This window comes from Miscanthus floridulus, chromosome 19 (assembly GCF_019320115.1).
Source record: "Miscanthus floridulus cultivar M001 chromosome 19, ASM1932011v1, whole genome shotgun sequence".
In the NCBI taxonomy this organism is placed as follows: domain Eukaryota; kingdom Viridiplantae; phylum Streptophyta; class Magnoliopsida; order Poales; family Poaceae; genus Miscanthus; species Miscanthus floridulus.
Genome location: NC_089598.1, coordinates 3,153,051 through 3,177,628, shown reverse-complemented (window position 1 = coordinate 3,177,628; position 24,578 = coordinate 3,153,051). Strand labels below are relative to the sequence as shown.

Sequence of the window (24,578 nt, the reverse complement as noted above, 5' to 3'; positions counted from 1 at the left end):
ATTTATTATATATAAATAGAGATGTATCAGATTTGGAAGCCTTGAATCCAAGCTTCACAAGTTTGGAGCTAAGTCTTGCATACCATGCTCTTGGAGCTTGTTTTAGGCCATATATTGCCTTGTCAAGTCGACATACCAGCTGAGGTTTACTTGGGTCTTCAAAACCAGGCGGTTGTCGCATATATACTTCCTCTTCCAGAACACCATGCAAAAACGCGTTCTGTACATCCAATTGTTTTAAACACCAATTTCTGGATACAGCAATTGACAGAACCAACCGCACTGTAGCAATCTTGACCACAGGACTAAACGTATCCTCATAATCAATTCCATATCGTTGTTTGAATCCTTTTGCCACCAAACGAGCTTTGTATCTATCAATCGAACCATCAGCTTTCCTTTTGATTTTATAAACCCATTTGCAGTCAATAAGATTACTGCCCTTCTCTGCTTCAACGAGATGCCATGTCTTATTTTTTATCAAGGCTGAGTATTCTTCGGTCATGGCTTGTTTCCACTTGGGATCATTTAAAGCCTCATGAAAACGAGTAGGTTCTCCCGTTGCACAATAGTTCAGCCATCGAACCGTACCATCTGTGAAAATCTTAGGTTTTACAATGCCGGATGTTGAGCGTGTACGATGATGAGCAGGAGGTGCTTCAGTTGTTACCGCTGGAGAGGATTGTGAAGATGCACCAGATCCTTGTGCGTTCGAAAATCCGCCGTTATCAGGTGCCGCCGTCGCGATTTGCGACGCAGGTGCCGGTGCAGGCCCAGAGGGGAGCCCCCCATGCGTCGAAGGGCCATCAGACGCAGGCGAATCTGCCTCGATGGGCGCACTAGAAACCTGGTCAGGAACCGACTGCAGGGCAGGAGAATCTGCTCTGGGATCGGAGCTCAGATCATTGGCACCCAACGGATCCGTGTGCTGCATTTGAAAAACATCAGGGGCGACATCTTCTGGATAATTTTCCATCCCTGGATCCTGCACACAAGCTGAGTCTTCAACAGATATATTAGTATCATTAGCAATGCAATCTACACCCCCTGAATTTAAAAGGTGACTAGGCAGGAGATTTATTTCTTGACGAAGACGGGGTCCAGCATTTGGGTGAAGCTTGGAAAAGGGAAAAACATCTTCATCAAAAATGACATCACGAGAGATATAGATACGGCCTGAATCAAGATCCAAACATTTGTAACCCTTGTGCAGTGTGCTATAGCCAAGAAAAACACACTAGATGGAACGAAATGCTAACTTATGAGCATTGTATGGTCTTAGGTTAGGCCAACACGCGCAGCCAAAAACACGGAGGAAGGAATAATCTGGTTTCTCATGCAGTAGACGCTCATGTGGTGTATCAAAATTGAGAATTTTACTTGGAAGCATATTAATAAGATGGGCTGCGGTTAAGAAGGCATGACCCCAATATTTTAGGGGCATGCCGGCATTGGCTAAAAGAGCTAGACTGACCTCCACAATATGACGGTGTTTTCTTTCTGCTATTCCATTCTGTTGATGGGCATGAGGACAAGAAACATGGTGGATAATGCCAATGCGGCGGAAAAAGGAATGAAGCTTCTCATATTCACCTCCCCAATCTGATTGAACGGTTTTAATCTTCCTCTCAAATTTCCTCTCAACCATTTGTTGAAATTCTTGGAAAACTTGCAACACATCAGATTTTTTCTTGATAAGGTAGATCCATGTAAATTTACTAAAATCGTCAATGAAGCTCACATAATATGTATATTGACCCATGGATATAGGAGCAGGCCCCCAAACATCTGATGCAATTAACTCCAAAGGATGGGTAGAAACACTAGTAGATACAGAGTAGGGTAATTGATGACTTTTAGCCATCTGACACGAGTTACACACTGACTCAAGATGTTTAGTACTAACACAAGGGAGATTATTTGAACTAATGACCTTCTCAACTATAGGAAACGCCAGATGACCAAGCCGATTATGCCATTTATTTGTAGATGGTCTACTGACTCCAAAAGCTTGCTTAATGGGTGCTTCTACCGAGATAGGATAAAGGCCGCCATAGGATCTACCTTGCTGCAGGATTCTCTTTGTTTCCCGATCCTTGATAAGAAAGAAGTTAGGATGAAATTCAACAAAGATATCATTATCTCGAGTGAGCTTATGGACAGAAAGGAGATCTTTCTTTATGGAAGGAACATGAAGCACTTTATTTAAGTGGAGATCTTTATTAGGGGTATGTAAAATTGCATGGCCAATGTTACTAATTTTCATACCTACGCCGCTGGCGGTGTGGATCTTATCTTGGCCTTGATACTGATCATGCATTGTCATCTTTTCAAGCGCCCCGGTAACATGTTCCGAGGCTCCACTATCCACATACCAGTTTGTGTCATAGCCGTATGCAGTATTTGCTGCACCAACTGTCTTCTGATAGTTGCTATCTTCTTCATATCGATACCAGCAGTGGTTAGCCAAGTGACCCCCTTTCTTGCATATCTGACAGATTGGATCATCATTACTTTGACCTTGTTTAGGTGCATTGCCTCTTCCTGAATTTGGAGCACCACGACCACCTCCACGACCTGGATTTGAGCGCCCACGACCACGGTTGTTGTCACGGCCGCGTCCTCCAGAATTTCTTCCAAAACCTCGACCACGTCCTACCATGTTGGCCGAAGATTGGAACTACCCATTCTCTTGGAACATCTCCATACGCTGATCAAAGATGAGTAGCTGCGAATATAACTCACTCAAGGAAAGGTCACGACCAAGCATGGAAGTGACAAAAGGGTTGTAGTTAAAATCAAGTCCATTAAGGACAAAGTGAATCATCTCATCATCATCCACAACTTTCCCAACAGCGGCAAGTTCATCTTTGTATGAACACATCTTGGTAAAATAAGCAGCAGATGACATGTTACCCTTCTTTGTAGTAGATAGGAGGACACGAAGATTTGCAACCCGTGCCTTTGATTGTGCAGCAAACATCTTCTCCAGAACTCCCCACGCTTCTGCCGCCGTGGTTGCTGAAGCCACCGGCGCAAGTGCTTCGGGGGAGAGAGAATTCAGCAGATAGCTCAGAACCTGCTGATCGTTCTTCATCCAGGAGCTATACTCCGGATTATGGATCATCACCTTCTTACCATCGTCTTGATCAGCTTCCAGATTCTTGGGTGGTTTTAGGGTGGTTCCATCTAGGAACCCCATAAGCTCTGCTCCTCTAACAGCCGGAAGGAACTGCGCCCTCCAGAGGAGATAGTTGTCTCGCTTGAGCTTCTCGGAGACTTTGCCGAAGGGCGATGGCGTCGTGCTTGAGGAGGCCATGGTCGTCGGCGTCGGTCCCTGATCGAAACAGGGCTCAGATCTTGCGCGTCCCTGATCGATACAGGGCTCGTGGCGATCTTGAGTCGACGATCTTCAAGTCGGCGACTTTGGATGTACTATTAGAAGAGAGGCTCTGATTACCATGTGAAGTTGGAAGAAACGTGGCTGCCTATCTTGACTCACCATGGTTACATGTTATGTATATATAAGAGTACAGGAGCGCAGGAGATTGCCTTGCGCTATAATCCAAGATTGGAGATCTAACCGGAGTACAACATAATTAAGGTAACTCTAAACATGGAAGCGCATGTCCTAGAATATCTCCAATCATAGATAACGAGACCGTGTGCACCACGCTTACATTATACATGGACAACACGTTTCACACTATGGAATATAACTCTAGTTCTAACACTCTAATCGGGGGCGCCTAGCTGTTCTTCTGGCTGATGGGCCCCCGTCGCGCAGCGCAATAAATAGGAGGTGGATCTGGGGCTCGAGGTACGAGGTTCACGGCAGCCGCCAGCGCCCCACCGAGGTTCCTAGCCCTAGTCCAATCTAGAAGAGCGCGCTGTAAGCGACGGGAAGCGACATCGCCTTCACCGCCGCCTCTGGACAGCGCCGGACGTCCACACCACCGCCGGGACACCACTGGAGTGCTACCACGTCGCCGACCTTATCACCGACACGTCGTGGCCACCTTGTTGGCGGCGCCACTGCCACGACTGTGTTTTGGTGAGGTACATCAGCAAGTTATCCCATTAAGCTAAGTATTACCCACTGATCTACGCCTAAAAGTACTTTCAGTTCTATCAATGGTACCAGAGCCATGGTTGCTAGTGCGTAGATCCAGTTTGGGGTAGAAAAGAGAAAAGAAATTAGAAGAAGCTGAGAGATTTCCAAGGTTTTTCCAAACCCTAACCCTAGATCACAAGAACAGAAAGGACGGAGAGGGGAGGATCCTACCTGGGTACACTCGCCGCCGTTACCACCGCCATCGTGCGGGAAAAAGTCCCGCCACCGCCGACCGCCTGATGGCGCCGCGCGGGAAGTCGTGCCAAGCCGACGCACGGGCCGGAGCTTAGGACACTACCACACGGCTGCTCGACGGCAGCGCGCCCACCCTCTAGGAAGGCGCGCCAGCTAGAGGACTCGCAGCGGCACCGTCATCTGCCAGCCATCGCCATCGCCGGCCATCATCTAGGACGCCGCGCGGGAAGGGGGAGCATGGTCTTGCTGCAGACGCGTTTTCCACCTCAGGCCATAGGGCACCACTGGGGAGCCACTCGACGGCGCCGTGCGCGGCTCTAGCCGCATGCGTGTGCCGGTGAGGGGTACCATGGCGGCGGCGCCGTTGCGAGTTTCCTAGGTCTGAGCGACTGCGGCGGCTGCAGTGGGCGACGAAGAGAAAGAAAGGTTAGAAGGAAAACAGAAGGGATTTCTCGGGGTTGCCGACCATGGGCCGGTGGCCGGACCGAGCGGCACGCCGGTGTGAGAGCCACCAGCGGCGCGCGCTCTGGTTGGTCGGGAGGAGTTTAGGGTTAGGGTTAATCGAAACCGAACCAGCGACGGCTTATGTATCTTCCTATCCTCATGCTCGACCATCCGATCCAGATGGATGGATGCGATCAAGGCGGGGAGGGGCGAGCGACGCGACGGACCGAATTGGTGGCCCATCCGTCGGCTACTGGATTAAAGGCCCAGGCAGGCCGGGCAGCTGCTGGGCCACCGAGCCAAGCGGGCCGAGCCGACGGGTTTATGGCGCGCGGGCGAGTTGAGGGCGTTGGGCCACGCGCGCGGAAGCGCAGGCGAGATGGGCGACATGTTTTTTTTTTCGGTTGGGCCATATGAACAATAAATAATGTGAATTTGATTATTCTTTTCAGAAGCAATTTTTGATGATTTTTGTCTAGTTTAAATCTTTGTCAAAATTGGAACCAACGGGATAATTTTTTTCATGGAGTAGATGAGTACAGTAAAATGCTTCTGAAAAGTAGATAAATTGTTTTTCATGTTTTCGCTGTAAAGTTTAATGTTGATTATCTTCTAATTAAATTCAAACCAACGGGAGAATTTAATTTAAAGAGCAGTTATATTTAGTAAATTATGATTATATTTATCCTCTAATTAAATTAGAACCAACAGGAAAATTTAAATTAGAGGAGTAGTCCATTTTGTTTAAGTCAGATTATGGTATTATCATTTTCTGACCAACGTTGATGATGACAATATTATAATGAGTTCAAGTTTGAGGTTTAAATCTTTGATAAATTTTACACCAACGTGGTCAATTTTTCAGAGAATAGGTAAAGACCAAGAAATGCTCCTGAACTAATAGAATGTATTTTATTATCATGTTTCGCTGCAATGATGTTGATTATCTTCTAATTAAATTCGAACCAACGGGAGAATTTAATTTTGAAAAGTAGTTATATGTCTTCCAAGTTAATTTATGAGTTTTATGCATTAATTCTATTTTCTACCCAACGGTGATGTAGAATTAATGCAGAAGCATCTTGTAAGTTTTATTTTTTTAACCGACGAGATCACTCGGCTGCATGCCAACGAGCTGCAATGCTGGGGTATGTGAATAAAAAGACTTGAGTCAAGCTAGTTCAGGATAGTTGTTTGTTAGTTTACTAATTTTCTGATTAAATTGGAACTAACGAGAAGATTTAATTGGAAAATGAAGTATAAGTGAATGTTTTAGTCATCGTGACTAAATTTTTCGTTACGGTAATTTGTATATAGATTTATCCCGCATGGGGAGAACTTTGTCATAGTACTTATGCTAGTCAATCCTGCATGGCGGGAGAAGTTTTATGATGACTTATATGTTTTTTATCCCACATAGCGAGAGAAGTTTGGGTAGCTCTTATACTATCCTAGTATTGACCATGTCACAATAGAAATGCACCGTCATGGTCAATACTAATCAAAGGACAAGAAAAAGATGCAAGCATGACTTACAAGAGTACAGTTAATAAAAGACCTCGTCGAGTTCTTGAAGTGAAATAAGGAAAGTGTACTCCTAAATGGGTCAAGAAATAACTTTGTTTATATGACATAATCATGTGAATGAAGTAAGTTATAAGTGTCTTCTTGTTCACAGGTTTTCTGAATAGTTCTCGAAATTATGGCAGTAAAGTTAATGCTATATTTCGAGGGGGGATATTAAGATCAATTAAGAAAAATACTCTTCATTATGAGTGATATAAAGATCAATTAAGAAAGATACTCTTCATTAAGAGTGATATAAAGATTAATTAAGATGAATGTGGCCGTTGGAGGAGTACAACGGTCACAACAATGATACCATAAGCAGAGAATGAGCTAAATTCCTAGACCTTCTAATGTTCCGATAGGAAGATAGCGTAGTCAGCCTCAAAGATGTTAATGCGGTGCTTAAAGCGTCATATGAGGTTTTAACAGATTAAACCCAAACAAGAAATTTGAAGGTACACTATCTTTTTTAGAAGATGGGATGATCTAAGGGAGCATAGTTTATAGAGATCTATGACTTGAAGAGAAGCGGGACTGCGTGCCCACTTCAGTGATTCAAAAAAATAACAAGTATCTCAATACCTGTTGATGTTGTATGACTAATACAACACCTGTTGTTAGCTCTTCGAAGAAGATGAATAATGTAAACATGGATCTTGTAATACAGGAGCCTGTAGAATCAATTGCCTCTTGGCAATGAAGAGCAACAACAGCCCCATATGAAAGTGCCAGTAGCTGAGGCCTTAGAAGGTCTCAAAGAATTAGTAAACCAGTTTTTTCTAATAACTATGAAGTCTATGTTAGTGGAGAAATTCAGATGGAGGGTGATCCCACCCATTTGAAAAAGCCATAAGAAGCGTTTACTCGTTTAAATGGCAAGAAGCTATGAAAGTTAAAATGAATTCGATGAATACCAATGATGTTTGGGACTTAGAAGAAATTCCTAATGGAGCCAAAATAGTAGGCTATACAAGGGTCTACAACACAAAACGTGACTCTAAAGGGAATGCAGAAAGATATAAAGCATGACTTTTAGCAAAATGCTTTACGCAAAGAGAATGAATAGATTACGATGAGAGTTTTCTCTCTAGTCTTATGCAAGGATTCTTTTAGAATCATAATGGTGTTATTAGTATATTATGATTTAGAGTTACATCAGATGGATGTAAAGACGGCATTCCTCAACGGGGATTTGTATGAAAACGTTAACATGGCACAACCCAAAGGTTTTGTCGTGGAATAAAAAGAATGTATGGGATACTGCCTATACAAATCCAGTTATGGGTTAAAAGTAAGTCTGTAGACAGTAGTATTTGAAGTTGATGAAAACAATAAGAAAGTTTGGGTTTTAAAGAAAATAAGAAGGACAATAGCGTTTATGCGAAGTTCAAGAATAGAAAATTCATTTTTCACATCCTGTGAATAGATGACATTCTACTCATTAGTAGTGATGTTAATCTGTCATTGGAGAAGAAGAAGCTTTGTCCTCAAGTTTCAATGTGAAAGATCTTGGTGAAGCGTCATTGGTTCTAGAAATCAAAATTCACCGAGATAGAAGAAAATGAGGTATTAGGACTATCACAAAGGCATACTTAGAAAAGATTCTAAAGAAATAAAGTATACATACGAGTAAACCTATGCCTGCTCCTATAGTCAAGGGTAATAGATTTGGGAACTTTAAGTGTTCTAGAACCGATATGAGATTGATCAAATGAGCATGGTTCCATATGCTTCGGCTGTTGGAAACTTGATGAGTGTACAAGTACAAGTAAGAACTTACCCTGATGTAGTTTACGCATCCGGGATATTTTGGCAGAAGTCCAGTCTAGTATAGATCACTAGAATGGAGTTGAGAATGTCTTGCAATTTTGCAAAGTATCATAGGCCTCATGCTGAGTAAGAAAGAACAAGTACTCTAAAATAGTTGAGGGTACAGATGTTAAGTCTTGGCGAGATGTGTAGTGAAATCAGCAGTAGTTGTTAACACTCGCAGTTAGAGTATTATTGTGGAAAAGCTCCAAAGAAACAGTTGTGGTGTCATCAGTGATGCATACCATAGTATAGCTTGACATGAGGCTTAAGGAACAGGCAAAAGGAGGTTAAGTGAATTTTGTACCTAGATTTAACAATGGTAGTCAACAGCAATAACCATTTAAAGTAAGTTAACTCCTAAGACAACAGGTCAAGTGTGCTGCCAAACACATTGACACTAAGTTATATGTTGTAAAGGAGAAAATCCAGAATCATTTTTAAAGCATTGAGCACATAAGTACCGAGTAAGTACTTGCGGATCCGCTTACCAAAGGCTTACCACCCAGTGCGTTCCGAGAACACATAGTCGACATAGGTTTACGGGAAAGCCTATGATTTCTGAATACTAAGGGCCTAGTTGAGTATCTATTTCAAAATAGAGAGGAGCATTGTAGCTATTAAATCTAATGGCAACTGACCGTGACAATGAGGCACGCTCTATGCACTGATCTATGATAGAATGGGAAAAAGATAAAGTAAGTTAAGTTTAAATTATAAGGTGAGATCAAGGGGGAGAATGTTAGGTTGATCTCCACCAAGTTGGCCCAATGGCCAATTGGGCCCTTGATCTGTGCCCTGATCGGGGACGCCCAGCCGTTCTTCTGGATGATGGGCCCCCATCGCACAGTGCAATAAATAGGAGGTGGGGCTGGGGCTCGAGGTATGAGGTTCACCGCAGTCGTCAGCGCCCCATAGAAGTTCTTATCCCTAGTCCGATCTAGAAGGGCGCGCTGTAAGTGACGGGAAGCGCCATCGCCTTCACCGCCGCCTCTGGACAGCGCCGGATGTCCACACCGCCGTCGGGACACACTGGAGCGCTACCACGCCGCCGACCTTATCACCAACATGTCGCGGCCACCTTGTTGGCGGCGCCACCGCCGCAACTGCCTTTTGGTGAGGTACATCAGCAAGTCATCCCATTAAGCTAAGTATTACCCACTGATCTACACCTAGAAGTACTTTTAGTTCTATCACATCTAACTTGATCTTCACTAGAATTATCTATCTGGATAGAATGCAGCAAAACCTGTAGCTCTTCCCATTCCAAAATTAAATTTCTATGTAAAGATCTCCTGAGAGGGATATCCCATTCCGCCTCAGACCACATAGCCCTAACCAGAGCATCCTATTTTTGGTAAATAGCATAAATGTTGTTAAACTGAATCCTAAGTGGCATATTGCCCAACCATGAGTATTACCAGAATCTAACTCTATCCCCTTTTTTTAATAGTGTATTCAGCCCCCCACTGAAATAAGTGTTTGACTTTATGTAAACCTTTTCACAATTGGGATGATCCCTGATTTCTGGAGTTGAAAACCCCCTTTTTCCACGTGCATTTAGCTTGGAGAATTTTATACCAAAGCACATTAGAACCTTTCTCTATTTTCCAAAACCATTTGAAAATCAGACATTGGTTCATCAATAAGGTGTTGAGTATGCCCAGTTCACCATGGACCTTAGGCTTACTGATGGACAACCACTTAGCCATATGATACTTGAAGGGACCATCGGCACCTTGCCAAAAGAACTTGGATCTAATAGTATCCATCTTAGAATGCACCCCTTTGGGTAACATGTAGAAGCCCATCACATACATAGGCAAGTTGCTAAGACAGGTGTTAGTTAGGATTAACTTCCCCCTGAAGTCATGAATTTCCCTTTCCAGGGATCCAACCTTTTCAGCATTTTCTCTAGGCCCTTAAAAGCTGGAATACCTAAGAAACTATCTAAAACAGGGATCCCTATATACTTTATAGGCAAGGCACCTAATCTACAATTAAGCATATTGGCCTCCCTCTCTTTCTCTTCTTGACTAAAGCCAAACAAGATAACTTCGCTTTTATGATAGTTGATTTTCAGACCTGATAACCACTCAAAACAATACAGTAGAATCTTGAGGTTAGTAATAGATTTATCAGAGCCATCAGTCATAAGAATTATGTCATCTACATATTGGATATGTGAGATCCCTTCCTCAATCAGGGAATTTAGAACTCCCACAATTAGCCCCCTGTCTACAGCCTTTTCCAACATCATGCTTAAAGCATCAGCCACCAAGTTAAACAAGAGAGGGGATAACGGGTCACCTTGCCTCAGGCCTCTCAAGGTTCTAAAGTAAGGTCTCCTAGTCCCATTCACATTAACACATACTTGGCCACCCTTGACTGTTTGCATAACCCAATTGACCCAAGCGCTAGGAAACCCTTTTCCAATGAGCACTTCTTCCAAGAAGTCCCATCCAACCTTGTCGTAGGCCTTCTTAAAATCAATCTTAAGTATCACGCCTTGCTCTTTCCTTTTGTTCAACTCATGTATCACTTCATGGAGAATGACTATCCCCTCTAAAATATTTCTGTCCTTAATAAACCCAGTTTGGTTTTCCCCTATGACCTCCTTGGCCACTAGAGTGAGTCTCTTAGTCAAAACTTTAGTAAAACCCTTGTAATCCACATTCAGTAGGCAGATAGATCTGTATTTGTTTTAATGTGTTGGCTCCATGAATCTTGGGCACCAGAGTTATAACCCCATAGTTGAGCCTCCTAATATCCAGATGCCCTTTATTAGGTCCCAAAAATTGTGGAAGAAGCTAGGACCAAACCCATTTGGCCCCCGGGCAGAATCCTTCTTCATATCCATCATGGCATGTTTGATCTCCTTTGGAGCAAAAGGCTTAATCAATCTGGCACGCACTAACTTTCCTACTAATATCCCAAAAATGATGTGAAAGGAAAATAGATCTTTGCTCAATAGTACCAAAAAGGGACACAAAACTGCACTACATGATCCATAATCTCTTGTTGATCAGTGATCGGCCTAAGGTCAGTATCTAGTTGAACAATTGCACTTTTCCTTCTCCTACCATTGGCAAACTAGTGAAAGAATCTTGTGTTAGAGTCCCCCATAGCCAGCCATTGTTTCCCCGCTCTCTGTCTCCAAAAAAAATTCCTCCTCCATATAAATATTTTCCAGTTGTTTCTCAATGTCATTTATGTGCCTCCATTTCATAGGAGATAACTCTCTTCGTTTAGCCTCCTCATCTATTTGTTGTAACTCACCCCTGAGTACAGCCTTCTCTTTTTCTGGTCGCCCATTCTTCTGATGTTCTAGCCTTTTAGTTTAGTTATAAGCAGGATAGAGCATTCATGCCCGCAATCCAAAGAATAACCTAGCTCAGGGCATCTAGACTCATCATCCTTCCATGTGTCAGAAACGAGCTTCTTGATCTCCTTCCTCATAAGCCATTGTTGATCAAATAAAAAATATCTTTGTCTTAGAGGTAGGCTTTCCCCATTGTCCACTATAATAGGAGCATGGTCTGAACCAACTATACTAAGACACCAAGAGATAGATAGAGGGAATTTTTCCTCCCACCCCATGGAGAAAAAAACCCTATCCAGATTAACCAGCACTGGGTTCTCTTGCTTATTGGTCCAAGTGTACTTCTGTCCTGACCTTTTTAGTTCCCTAAGTTGATAGTCACCTATGAAGTCGTTGAACTTGTCCATCAATGTCTGATTATGATTATCTGAATTCTTGTCAGAGATCTCCCTGATCAGATTAAAATCTCCCCCTAGGATAATGGGCAAGGTAGCTTTTTCACAGATATGACTTAATTCATATAAAAAATCCCTAGATTTGTCATGCTGAGCTGGTCCATAAACCATAACAATTAACCACCTAAAATTAGAGATTCTATCCCTAACTGACATAGAGATGCAGAACTCCTGGACCTTATAATCTTCTAATTCTAGCTTGCTGAGGTTGACTCCCATGGGTATACCCCTAGATCTGCCTTTAGCCGGAGCCCACTTTCAGGTGAAGTCTCTACCCCCAACTAGGTCTAAGAGCTCCTAATTAGTGAAGCTTTCTTTGATGGTTTCATGTATACCCAAGATATATAATTTATGCTCCTTAACAAACTCTAAGATTTGTCTTCTTATACTTTCTTTACCTAGCCCCCTAGCGTTCCAGAAGAGAAATCTCATGATGATTTTTTCTTTGGTCTCCCCCTCTTCCTTGGGGGCACAATGATAGATATAGAAGTGTTTGAGTCCTCAATCTCCCTGACTGAGTTATCAAAAGCACTTAGGTTATACTCTCGTATCTCCTCCTCGCCTTGAGGGGCCGTTTTCTTATTGTTTTTCTCTAGGTATTCCCTATAATTGGCTTCAGCTAATGCAGCCCTAACTACTTCTTTAGCTCTAAAGGTCTCCAATTGGTCATCAATATTGGAAACATCTAAATCTAGTTTAGAGACAACATCTTGTATATAGTTATTATCTAAATTGCTTAGGAAAATGAATAGGTTAGAAGAATGTGTACCTGAGTTAAGGTCGTCCTTTTCACTAGCCCTCTGTGTCACCTTCTCCAGCATAGTTCTCCCATCCTTAGGAACTCAGTTGCTTGTTCTTGTAGCTATGAGCCCTCTTCCTCTACCTCTTTTTTGAGTCTTCTTACTCTGTGACTTAATCCATGGTTGCTGGGACTCATCATCAGACTTGTCATTTAAGCTTTGGACCAAGGCAGTTTCCAAAAGCTCAAGTTCTTGAGTCAGCCGCTCTTCTTCAGTGCCTGAGTCAATATGGATAATCTTAGGCCTTTCATTTGTTTTGATTGTGCCCTCCAATCCATCGCCATGGACTAGGTCCGAGGCACGCTGACTCTGATCAATGACTATTTCCCTGACATCACATATATCCTCATCGAGTTTATGCACTTTAGAACCGTGGGAGAACTGCAGACTAGGCCACCTATCTTTATCCATGAGATTGGGGCCTGAAGCTCCATGGACCACAATCTATCCTTCAGGAATTATGACCGGCTGAGGTATCATCTCTCCATCCTTTCCCGGTTGAATTACAAATTGTTCCTCATTGACAACAAACTTTTCAGTAACAATGATAGTGACACCCTGAGGAGACAGAACAACATGATTGTCTTGTTTAACCTGTATTGGTTCTTCAGTGTTTGCTCCCTCAAGCAAGAACTGATTGGTAGCATACCAAATCTCCACGGGGTTTGCTTCAGACTCACCCAAAACATATGCCAATTGGACTAGCCCTGCCTTAGGATGGTAAGCAGCTATTGGTAAAGTTCCTTGAGTATGTTGCATTGAATTTCCCTAGGGAGCATTGGACTCTTCCATAGCATCTTGGCTCTCACCGAGGCTAGATTCCCTATCTAGTCTACCCATTTTGTCAAAATTATCAATCTTCTTCTTACCACTACCACTAGGTTCATTAGGCCCCTTCTTATCCTTTTTACCCTAGCCATCATCCTTTTTCTAGGCCCATGAGGACCCCCTTTAGGACCAGTGTCCTTACCAGCAGCATCCTCCACAGTGAATCTAATCTCATGCCCCACCTTGTTGAAGAAAACTTCTATGCCGCCTCTAATAGCTGAAGGGTTTCTATAGTTAACTTTGACTCTGACTGGCTCATCCCTTATCAAGCTGAGTTCATCCACAACTATAGGTTGGACAACCAAAGAAGCCAACTCTTTATAGCTGAGACCTCCCTTGCTATTGGGGGCACATTTCCGATCTTCACCCAGCATGTTTGGAGCACTGAAGTTATTTTTGGACCATGGCTAGATTTAGTTATCTTCACCTTCAGCTTATATTTGGACAGTTCCAAGCTCCCAATTTTTGAAAAGGTTTCCAAGGATCCTTTGTCAGGGAAGACCACCAGAAACTCATTAGAGTCCATCTTCCTAGGCTGAAAATCCCACTTGTCATTAACCACATCCTTGAGCTCTTCATTCAGCCTCTCCTCATTAGCCAATCCTTCATAAACAGACACCAAACCAATTGTCTGCTCCTTCTTCATCTGTTCTTCAGGAAGTTCCATGGCATAGAAGCCTTGCCTCGGGATTCCAAAACTAAACAATTGTATCTTCTTCTTGTTGTTACCACAATCAACAACCATGTGACCTTTGAGTTTGCATTTGTAGCACACAGGCTCTCTATTACTTACAAGTGGATTGGTGGTGGCCATAGTCCAAACAGCGAAAACACTTGATGTCAGCCGGCTTGGCTTCAATCTGTTCTAAGATATGGTCTTTTGCTGCTATCATCTTTAGCTATTAGATAGACGGTTATTCCAAGGTCGTCTAGGATGAAATTAATTTAGACTTTGAGAAGAAGATGTAGGAAAGGCCAGACTAAAAGGGTAAACCGTACGTATTTCTTTGAGGTTTATGATTTGTTGTTGCGGCTTCCTCCATCCCTAAATATATATATGGGTATCCGAATGGTTCAAATTGATTCCTAAATATAAACATTTCTAGAAAATGAACATGTCCAACCATACAATTGTAAAAAGAAAAATAATGATCCAAAAGCTATTAAAGATGAACCGTGAGATACATCCTCCGTCCAAAAAAGAGTGTCATTCTAGTTATGAATCGACAGATGAAAGATGTAGATATGAAAATTAATAGCTAAAGTATCTAACTAATGTGTACTAACTTATAACCTATAACTTATAACATATAACTTATGTAGACTAGTTCTACAGAATAACTTATCGTAATAACTTATGTACACAAGTTGTGTTTGATAACTTTTGTATATAAGTTGTGTTTCATAACTTTTGTGTTTTTAGGTTCTTGTATAAGTTATAAGTTAATTCGTTCCTTTGTGTGTTAATGACTTTTGTTTTTGCAAGTTTTGGCATAAGTTATAAATTAATTCGTTCTTTTGTGTTTAATAACTTTTTGTAATAAGTTGTGTTTCATAACTTTTGAGTTTGCAAGTTTTTCGCATAAGTTGTATGTTGACATATGTAAGCAGGGTCTAGTTTTGTTCGTCTTGTCACGTAGAATACACCGGTGCAGACAGAATTTAAAATGGATGAATATTTTGCTTTTTTAAGCTTGCGTCAGTGGTCACATGTGGTGAAAACATATGCCATGCAGTGCAGCAGCAGCAGCAATGCAGCGTGTGGTGGAGACGTGTGAGCTCCTCCAGTCTTATGGTTCGCCGAACTACGATCCAATGAACGACTGTGGGAATGGAACTGGGTCTTTTTTGGGATGAAGAGTGTAGCTATGAAAGTCAACAACTAAAGATTCAACTAATATAAGTAGTTATCAAAAGTAATGGTTAAAGTATTTATTGACACCATATTGATTTGGATGCATGTTTTTTCATGTTAATGATCTAAACGACATGCAAAAGGAATCGAGATGAGACTTGGGCGCACACTATTTATCAAGGCATTCTTCACAGTCTTGAATAAATTCAACTATCACTCACGTGGATGCAACATTAGGTCAAAAAAGGCGAACAATGCTCCAAAACCAATGATGAATAGTTAAGAAATAACTATGAAAACTAATGCCTAGAGTGGTCAACTAATATAGTTAATGGTAAGGTTTCAAACTAATTGTCCATTTAAAATACACAAAGATGTTATGTAAAGGAAAAACATGAATATGAATGAAAAAAATTATAGATCAGCCCTTTGCAAAAAAACAACAACATTATTAGTAACTTTATGATAATCGGATATAGAATACGAATATCTATTATGTTTTTTTCTTTTAATGAAATATGTGCCTACTAGTGGGATGGTCGCCCAAAAAAGAATATCTATTATATTAGAAAATAAACAAAGAGAAAAAAATATATAACTTAATATAAGTAATCCTTTATTCATCATATGTATTAAACAATAATTGATACATATATCTCCAAATAAAATTCTAGACCGTGCTAGAGCACGGGTTGATGAACCAGTTCAGCAAATAAGCAGCAGCCATGCAAGGTAACAGTGTCAATACCACGTCGACATGTGAAGAAGACCGAGATATATACTACTCCTATTTGGATGCGTATTAACCATTACCATTCTGAGAAAGACAGGGAAAGACACCGATATGGTACATGACACTGCCGTTCGACAGTGACGAGAAGAATTTACGGCCGGCGGGCTCTGAGTAAACGAAACAAACCCGGCCATCGGCCGTTAGCCACGTGGCTTCATAAACATTCCTGCGTCATCAAGTCTGAAACGTGAACACTGCTCCAAACCCAAATGATGAACAACCGTTAACCCTCCTGCTGACTCCTGAGCGAGGAAAAGAAAAAACGAAATTAATTGCCGCTGGGCGCATATATCTTTCAGCTGGTGGCGGTGGGGCCTGTGGCCTGGCAATGGCAGCCGCCGCCGATCGCCCGCCCGCCCAAGCAGCGAGCCACGACGGAGAGTGGAGTCCGTCTATTTAACCCAACCAACCCTTTGCCCCGACGTCCCTCAACCCAAACGGAAGCGAGAAGAAAGGACGTCGCGCAAGAAACCAAAGCCACCCGCCTCCAACCGCGCTTAAATGCGCGCCTTTCTTCTTCTTCCGCGTTAAACCCTCCGCCTGTCTCACCTCATCGCTCGTCGGTTACTCTTCTCTTCTCCTCTTACAAAAAGGCAGCTGCTTGTTGTTGCTGCTGCCTCCGCCGCTCGCCTCCCACTCTGCCGCCGCGCGCCGTCGGTTGCTCGCTCCGTGCTGCTGCCCACCGGCTGGTGGCCGGCGTCGGTGGTTATTACGTACTCTGATCGAGGCCGGCCGGGGAGCGCGCGAGCGGCGATCGAGCAATGCACATTGCGACCTGCGTGTGGCAAGAGAAGGCGGCCGGCGGCATGGGGGGAGCTGCTGCAGCTGCTGTTGGAGGCGACGGGAAAGGCGCCGACGCCGGCGGCGGCGAGTGGAGCGCGGCGCGCGCGAGGGTGGTGGCGGCGCTGGGCGTGGCCGGGTGCGCGCTCAACTGCGCGGTGAGCTTCGTAGTGTTCTCGGCGCTGGACGTGCTGGACGTGGTGCTGTGCCTGGTGTACAAGCTGGTGGACTACGCGGTGGACGCGGAGTGGAAGTCCTGCTACTGCGCCGCGGCGGGCCCGGGGGTGCAGGCCGCCGCCGCCGCCGCGCCCGCGGGGCCCAAGGTGGTGCGTGTGTCGTCGGAGACGTCGTCCGCCAAGCTGCAGCTGGAGGACGTGTCGGACACGCTGTACGTGCGGCCGTCGCTGCTGGCCGACGCCACCCGGACCGGCTCCAGCAACGGCATCCACGCGGCGCCCGCGCTCACCGTCAGCCCCGCCATCGCTGAGCTGATCCGCGGGAAGATGGACCGTCCCCCGCGGCCGCCGCGGCAGGCTCCGTGCTGGTCCGACTGCGACTGCAAGGTGTGCCACGCCTGGAGCGTCTCCCCGGCGTCGTCGTCCCACCTCTACGTCCACGTCCAGGCTCCACCGCCGACGCTACCACCGGTGGAGACAGAGGACGTGGTGTTCATCCACGGGTTCATCTCGTCGTCCGTGTTCTGGACGGAGACGGTGTTCCCGGCGTTCAGCCCCGCGGCGCGGTCCCGGTACCGGATGTTCGCGGTGGACCTGCTGGGGTTCGGGCGCAGCCCCAAGCCGGCGGAGTCGCTGTACACGCTGCGCGAGCACGTGGAGATGATCGAGCGCTCCGTGCTCCGGCGCTACCGCCTCGGCTCCTTCCACGTGGTGGCGCACTCCCTCGGCTCCGTCCTCGCCCTCGCCCTCGCCGTCAAGCACCCCGCCGCCGTCAAGTCGCTCACCCTCCTCGCGCCGGTGAGTCCGTCCGTCCGTGCTCTCTGCTCGATCTCAGGCTGCCACTTGAGCTTGGCTCCGTCCGTCCGGGCAGTTGAGTGATGTGATGACCTGTGTGTCATGTGAGTTGTACAGTAGTCAACAACGCGCACGCAGCCAACTGAAAGCGCGGCTGCTTTCAATTCGATTTCTCACTCACTCGAGCTCTGCTACTGTTACCGCTCGGGGCTGACGACTGATTGACTGCAACTGCTTGTGCAGCCCTACTTCCCGGTGCCGGAGTCGGTGTCGGCGGCGGGCGCCGGCGCGGCGGCGCAGTACGTGATGCGCCGCGTGGCGCCGCGGCGGGTGTGGCCGCCGATCGCGTTCGGGGGCTCGATGGCGTGCTGGTACGAGCACGTGAGCCGCACCATCTGCCTCACCATCTGCCGCCAGCACCGCGTCTGGGACCGCCTCTTCAGGATCTTCACCAGGAACAGGTAGCCTTTTTTATTTAAAATTCTTTGCTCACTTAATCTTCTGTTTTTAATCGCCAAAAAAAAGGAAAAAGAATCTGTTTTTCGTTTGCGTTTCGCTGGAAGAAAAAACACGCACACTGCATGCACGGTGCTGGTCGGCCACGCTGACAAGTCACAACGGAATTCGCGCCAGGCTCGATCTGGTCGACGTGGCACGCCACCACGGCACACCTGTGCGGCCTGCCTGCATGCGTCTCCTCCATCAATGGTGCCTGAAAATGCTGCTCCTTTCCGGGCAACAACATCGATCGTTTGTCCTGTGTCCCTCGATCGTAGTCCGGCCCTGGGGCTAGTTAGTAGGTAGCTTCATCGTCACGGCTAGCTCCATTTGCTACTAATCGATCCGCCCATAACCATCGGCTGCCCTTAATTATCCTACACGGCTACACGCCATCAGTGGTATCCTCTAGCCTTTTTTTTTTGTCAAGCCGGCACAAGTGTACTTTGCAGCAGTAGTACGTAGCCAGGACAAGCACTAGTTGGCAAGCTAATATAAGCCGGTGGATGATTTACATGACAGCGGTACACACTGATAGCGATATGTATGTGTCCTCGCTCCCTGACCAGCGCGGAACGGGCGGCAGACGGCCCACCCAGCACGGCGGCGGCGGCGACGGCGACAGCACCCCTAGCTGAATCGGCGGCCCTGTCTTAACTTAACCCGCGCCGGACCCCATCCCCAATTATTCCGTTCCTTCCTCCTGGGCTTCGATCGGCGTCGCACGAGTCTACCGACGCACAGTGCGCTTGTCGTCTACAGCCCTGCCCGGACAGTCCGGTCGCTGAGAGCCTGAGACGACCGGCCGGCGTGCGCAAAGGCCTTTCGTCTTTTCGACGGAGCCGGCACTGCACGGCCGAGGAAGGAAGGAAGAAATGACCAACACACTCTAGTGGTCAGTCAGTGCCTGTCCTGTCCTGTCCTATGGTTCAGTGAACAGGACAGAGCACTCACTGCATGCCATGGTCGATCGCCTGCCCAGGTAGAGCAGAGCAGCAGGGCAGTGGCAGGAGAAGCAGAGAAGGCTCCATCTTCCCTGCAAGGCACGACATGCAGCGCCGGGGTGCGAAAGCGTGGGCTCCATACTGCACATCAACCATGCTTAGGGCCTGTTCCACCAAATTCCCAACTTTGCCACTATGCAAAAAGAAGATTTCCCGTCACATTAAACTTGCGGTACATGCATGGAGTACTAAATGTTGACGAAACCAAAAACTAATTGCACAGTTTGGTTGTACTTTACGAGACGAACGTTTTGAGTCTAATTAGTCAATGTTTGGACAATTATTACCAAATAAAAACAAAAATGTACTATAGCTACAGTACCTTCACCAATTCGGGCGGCGCCGAATCAGGCACCAACTAAACGTGGCCTTACTCCTAGTTGCCACTCACTCTGACTGAGATCTACCTGCACACACACACACGCACGCCCCAACACATGGGCCACTCCAGGCAACGCTGTGCATGTGTCAAGCCGAGTTTACTCCGGGGTCAGGTCATGGCCGCCGCCGTGGCCCGCGCGCATCTCCTTCCTCTCGTTACTGCTGTCTGTCGTGCGTGCCATGACTGCTAACTCCTCCGGCGTGGTGTACGTTGCAGGGTGCGGACGTTCCTGATCGAGGCGTTCATGTGCCACACGCACAACGCGGCGTGGCACACGCTGCACAACATCATCTGCGGCAGCGCGGGGCGGATGGACGCGTACCTGGACGTGGTGGCGCACCAGCTCTCGTGCAAGGTGGCCCTCTTCCACGGCCGCGACGACGAGCTGCTCCCCGTCGACTGCACGCTGGCCGCGGGGGCCAGGGTGCCCCGCGCGCGCGTCACCGTCTACGACCGCAAGGACCACATCACCATCGTCGTCGGCCAGGAGAAGCTCTTCGCCGCCGAGCTCGAGGCCATCTGGAGGGCCGACTAGCTATGCTTTGCTTTGCTTCGTTCTTCTCAGGCAGGCCTTCCGTTCATTCCAACACAAATACTTTGCTGCTGGTTTTGGTATACTTATCCATGCATATCCATCCTTCGTCCATAAACTGTGATCAGTGCACAGACTGAAAGAATGAATGAATGAATGAATGAAGGTTAATTATGGGAGGCAAGCAAGCAAGGTTAACTAATTAGTAATGGCCTGCAGTAAAGATCCAAGATGCAATAACATGCATGGTACCCTGCAAAAGATCCAAGAACATGTACGTATAATTGTAGGATGACCGATTGTATCCTGCCAAGACTTTCTCCTATATATACACTCTCTTCCTCTCCTGCTAGATTTTTTTTCTTTTTCTTTTTCTGGTATAAATTAAAGTGTCCTGAATGGATCATATATGTATACTTATACAAGAGTCAGTGAGTCTGTCTGTATTGATGGTTTGATTGGGACCAATGCAACGAGTTGGTTGCCATCAGCTGCTAGCTTGTCACCAACTCGACAAACATCAATTGTAATAACATACAAATGCAGACGTCGTCAAAGCAGAATTTAAAGTAAGCTGAAGAAATTGGTTTCATTCTCTTGAGATGAGATTCAGGAGATGGACTGGTGTACCATGACACTTGACACCTCTCATATGAGCTGTGACAGACACATTTCGCGCGATAGGGACCTGCGTGCTTTGCTTTGCTTACCAACGAATCATTTGCTAGCTCTTCGCACATATATGGCGGTGTTCAATGGCGCGAAAGGGACTAATTATTCCTTCTCATCAATACCACACCTAATTCTGTGTCTGAATCAATTAACTTCATATACTACTACTCATGTATTCAGACTTCTTATACGGATTAATTAGGATGGGTGATCTATATGTTTTTGTGTCACCAATCTGTTCTTGTTCTTCATGATTTCATCCCCTGCATCTGCATATGCCTTCTTACATCTCCGTCACTTCTTTTGGGGGAATCTACATCGACCATTCGGTTCAGTCCTGGTCGGCTGGTCCTGCCAGCTGAAAGATAAATATGGCACGCGGATGCGTTCTCAGCTCTGACTCTGAATATCTTTCTTTCGTTCAGAATCTTGCTTGCATAACTCAGCACAAAACTGATGGTTGCGGTGTTTCAGTCCATTGAACTTGGGAACAGCCGAACAGGCAATTTTCTGCCCAACAAGGAAAAAAATTACTTTACCTCCGCTATCGCGAAGTTTTTCCTCCCTCAACTCAAACCAGAAATAATTCCTCCCTCATCTCCCAAAACTGATCACTTGATCTCCATGGCTGTTTCCTTGGTGGTTTTCCTTTTTTTTCTTTTATATTTACTTCGATTGAATCTTTAAAAAATCATAGTAATTCACAGAAAAATCATAAAATAAAAAATCTAATTTTATTGGACTCTACATGAGTAGATCTACACAGTGAACATATGATATGGTATACTTTAGAACAAAGTTTTTGAGCTGTAGAAAAAAATTTCATGCTCATTGAATCATATATGACTGACTTATAGATTTATCTAGATAAAACTATAACTCAATCATACGTAATCCAATGAGCATGAAATTTTTGCTACATCTCAAGCATTGGATGATTAGTCCACCATAAAAATTTCACCATAATACGACAACAGAAACTACAGCTATGAATTAATTACAGAAAAGCTTAGATGCAAAGCTACAGCCAGAAACTTTATAGTAAAATATACCATATCATATATTTACTATGTAGATCTATTTATGTGAAGTCCAACAAAAAATTCATGCTCATTGGATCATATATGACTGAGTTATAGATTTAATTTCATTTTAAAACTATTTAACAAACATAAACATAGATAAATCTATAACTCAATCATCTGTGATCCAATGAGCATAAAATTTTTACTACAACTCAAGCATGTAATGACTAACCCACCATAAAAATTTCACCACAATTGAACCAGAGAAACCACAGCTATGAATTAATTAAGGAAAAACATATATCTAAAGTTACAGCAAAAGTTTTGTGCTAAAGCATAGTATATCATATGTTCTCATACCACGTGGAGTTCAACATAATTGGATTTTCCATTTTATGATTTTTTTTATTTACTATGGTTTTCAAGGATTTAGCCGAAATAAACATAAATGAAAGAAGAATAACCACCCAAGGAAACAACCATGGAGATCAACTGACCGGTTTTGAGAGATGAAGGAGGAACTATTTTTGGTTTTAGAGTTGAGGAAGAAAAAATTGACTTTCGCGATAGCTGAGAGAGGTAAAATGGATTTTTTCTGCCCAAAAACGTCCCTGCTATCTCTAATTCTCGCTTCACAGCCCAGTGTTCTGCCATCGAGATCTCAGCATTCTAAATGGAGCCCAGTCCATGGAAACTCCTGAAAGGTCCCTTTGGGCCCTTCGCAGGCCCAGTCACATTGTAACTCTAAGCTTCCAAAACATCTATAAGACCAAACAATACGCTATCTGGAAATGGTGGAATGTGCGGAATGCAGCGAATGCAGGGGAGAAACTACTGTTGACATCCGAAATCACGAGCTTTGTTCGGTATATGGCTACGGAGGCATGTCGGAGAGGTGAGTTGGTGAGTAATCCGATAGTAGGGAGGTGTGGATGGTCGCCACCGCCAGATGCAGATGGCTTGCTGAAGATCAAATAGATGGAGCGTTCATACCGGCTTCCACGATGGGGTGCTGGGCTTCATTATACGTGGCCATTGAGGAGATGCATTACCTGCAAGGCAACCTCAGCTTAGATTATGGAGAGATAGCTATAATTGATGTATTTTCCATTTTTATTTTGGGCCCGACTGCCTTGTACTTCTTTTCTTTCTTAGCTGCGGTAAACACTAGATTGTATTCTTTCATTTAATTGAAAAGAAAAAAATATAGGTATGGGACGCCCCCGCTGATTCAGTAAAAAAAAGGAGATGTAGTCTAGCAGGCCAGCTAGAAGACCTCCATGATGCTTTGATGGCAGAGGTCGTAGCGTGTTGGTGACCGGGAGCTGGGTCCCGATCCGCACCGTCTTGGTTGGGTCGGTGGGGTCGATTCCCACTGCCTTAGTTCCTTCGAGTGGGCGGAAGACAGTCGAGGAGGTTGGCTTGTTGCTGTCCGGGACTGCTGGGTCGATGATTCTCCGAGCCGAGGGAGCTCGGCTGAGTTGATGACGGCAGTGGCGAGCTCGTAATGCTCGCGGTCACACGTGTAGGCGTGCGAAAAGGTGCTATCTACAGTGATGACGCCGTTCGGTCCCGACATCTTTAACTTCAGGTAGGTGTAGTTGGGGATCGCCATGAACTTGTGAAAAGTGCATCTAGCCCTTTAGTGGGTTTTAGATGATTGAATGACAATGTGATTAAATGTCTAACCCGTTTGCTAAGTGTGGACATGTAATAGGTTATCTCACAGGTACTTAATGAAAGCCAAAATAATGTGTTGTTGTATAAACAATCTAGTTCAAGCACAAGACAACAATGCAAATGGAATTCATGCAAAGGCTTATTTATTGTGGGATTTCCATGTACTATGTAAAAGCAAGCCCGGTAAAAATTAGTTGATGAGACATGAGGAATTGCATATGGAATGGTCTCATATTTGAAGCTTGCTAAATTAAAATGAAAAATATAACAATACAAATGAATGGATGATTCAACACAAGATGTGACTTGATGGCTTGAGATGGTGAAGATAGCAAGGAAAGGTTTTGAGGTACTAAGCAAGGGTGAAGGGCAAGTGACGGCTTGGCGGCCGAAGAACCTAGCTAGGGTAAAGAAGAAAGTACTTGCATTTAGTTGAGGTACTAATCAAGCTATGATAGTCATATTGATGTGGAGGATCAAATCTATATTGGACAAAGTGTTGGAAGTGACTAGATGCATTTGGAGTTATTCATATTTGATGAATGAAATCAAGTCACGTGCTCAAGATGGCTATGCTAAATTATAAAGATCAATATCAACATGTTGGCAACCTTACTTGATGAAGATTGAAAGAGACGACATCAATTCAAAAGAGATCAACTCAAGCGGTATAAATTCATTTTTCATTTGATCTTGAGTCTAATAGGTATGCTGTACTATTAAGAGGGATACATCATGTTGATAGATAATCATTCATAAGTGCTCATGCCAACCCATGTGAGTTTTAGAGTGTTTGAGAGATAAAAGAGCTAACTTGTTTTTGCTGATCTGGCAATACCAGACGTGTCCA

General features: G+C 44.8%; 1 protein-coding gene and 1 non-coding gene across 2 annotated transcripts; one reads left to right on the top strand and one right to left on the bottom strand.

Moving 5' to 3' along the window:
* Positions 1–2,712: 2,712 nt before the first annotated feature.
* Positions 2,713–2,845, bottom strand: LOC136530133 (small nucleolar RNA Z247). Its single transcript, XR_010777628.1, has one exon. It is a non-coding gene; the product is annotated as a small nucleolar RNA Z247 (small nucleolar RNA).
* A 13,597-nt stretch (positions 2,846–16,442) lies between these two features.
* On the top strand, positions 16,443–20,696 carry LOC136527802 (probable lysophospholipase BODYGUARD 3). The gene is made up of 3 exons (XM_066520647.1): positions 16,443–17,938; positions 18,179–18,396; positions 20,036–20,696. The coding sequence occupies exons 1-3, from the start codon at positions 16,946–16,948 to the stop codon at positions 20,352–20,354; spliced, it is 1,530 nt and encodes a 509-aa protein (XP_066376744.1). The 5' UTR covers positions 16,443–16,945; the 3' UTR covers positions 20,355–20,696.
* Positions 20,697–24,578: the final 3,882 nt, after the last annotated feature.

Coding starts and splice junctions, on each gene's coding strand:
- LOC136527802 (XM_066520647.1), top strand. CDS start 16,946: ATGCACATTGCGACCTGCGTGTGGCAAGAGAAGGCGGCCGGCGGCATG. Junction 17,939..18,178: donor CGCTCACCCTCCTCGCGCCG/GTGAGTCCGTCC, acceptor CTGCTTGTGCAG/CCCTACTTCCCGGTGCCGGA. Junction 18,397..20,035: donor AGGATCTTCACCAGGAACAG/GTAGCCTTTTTT, acceptor TGTACGTTGCAG/GGTGCGGACGTTCCTGATCG.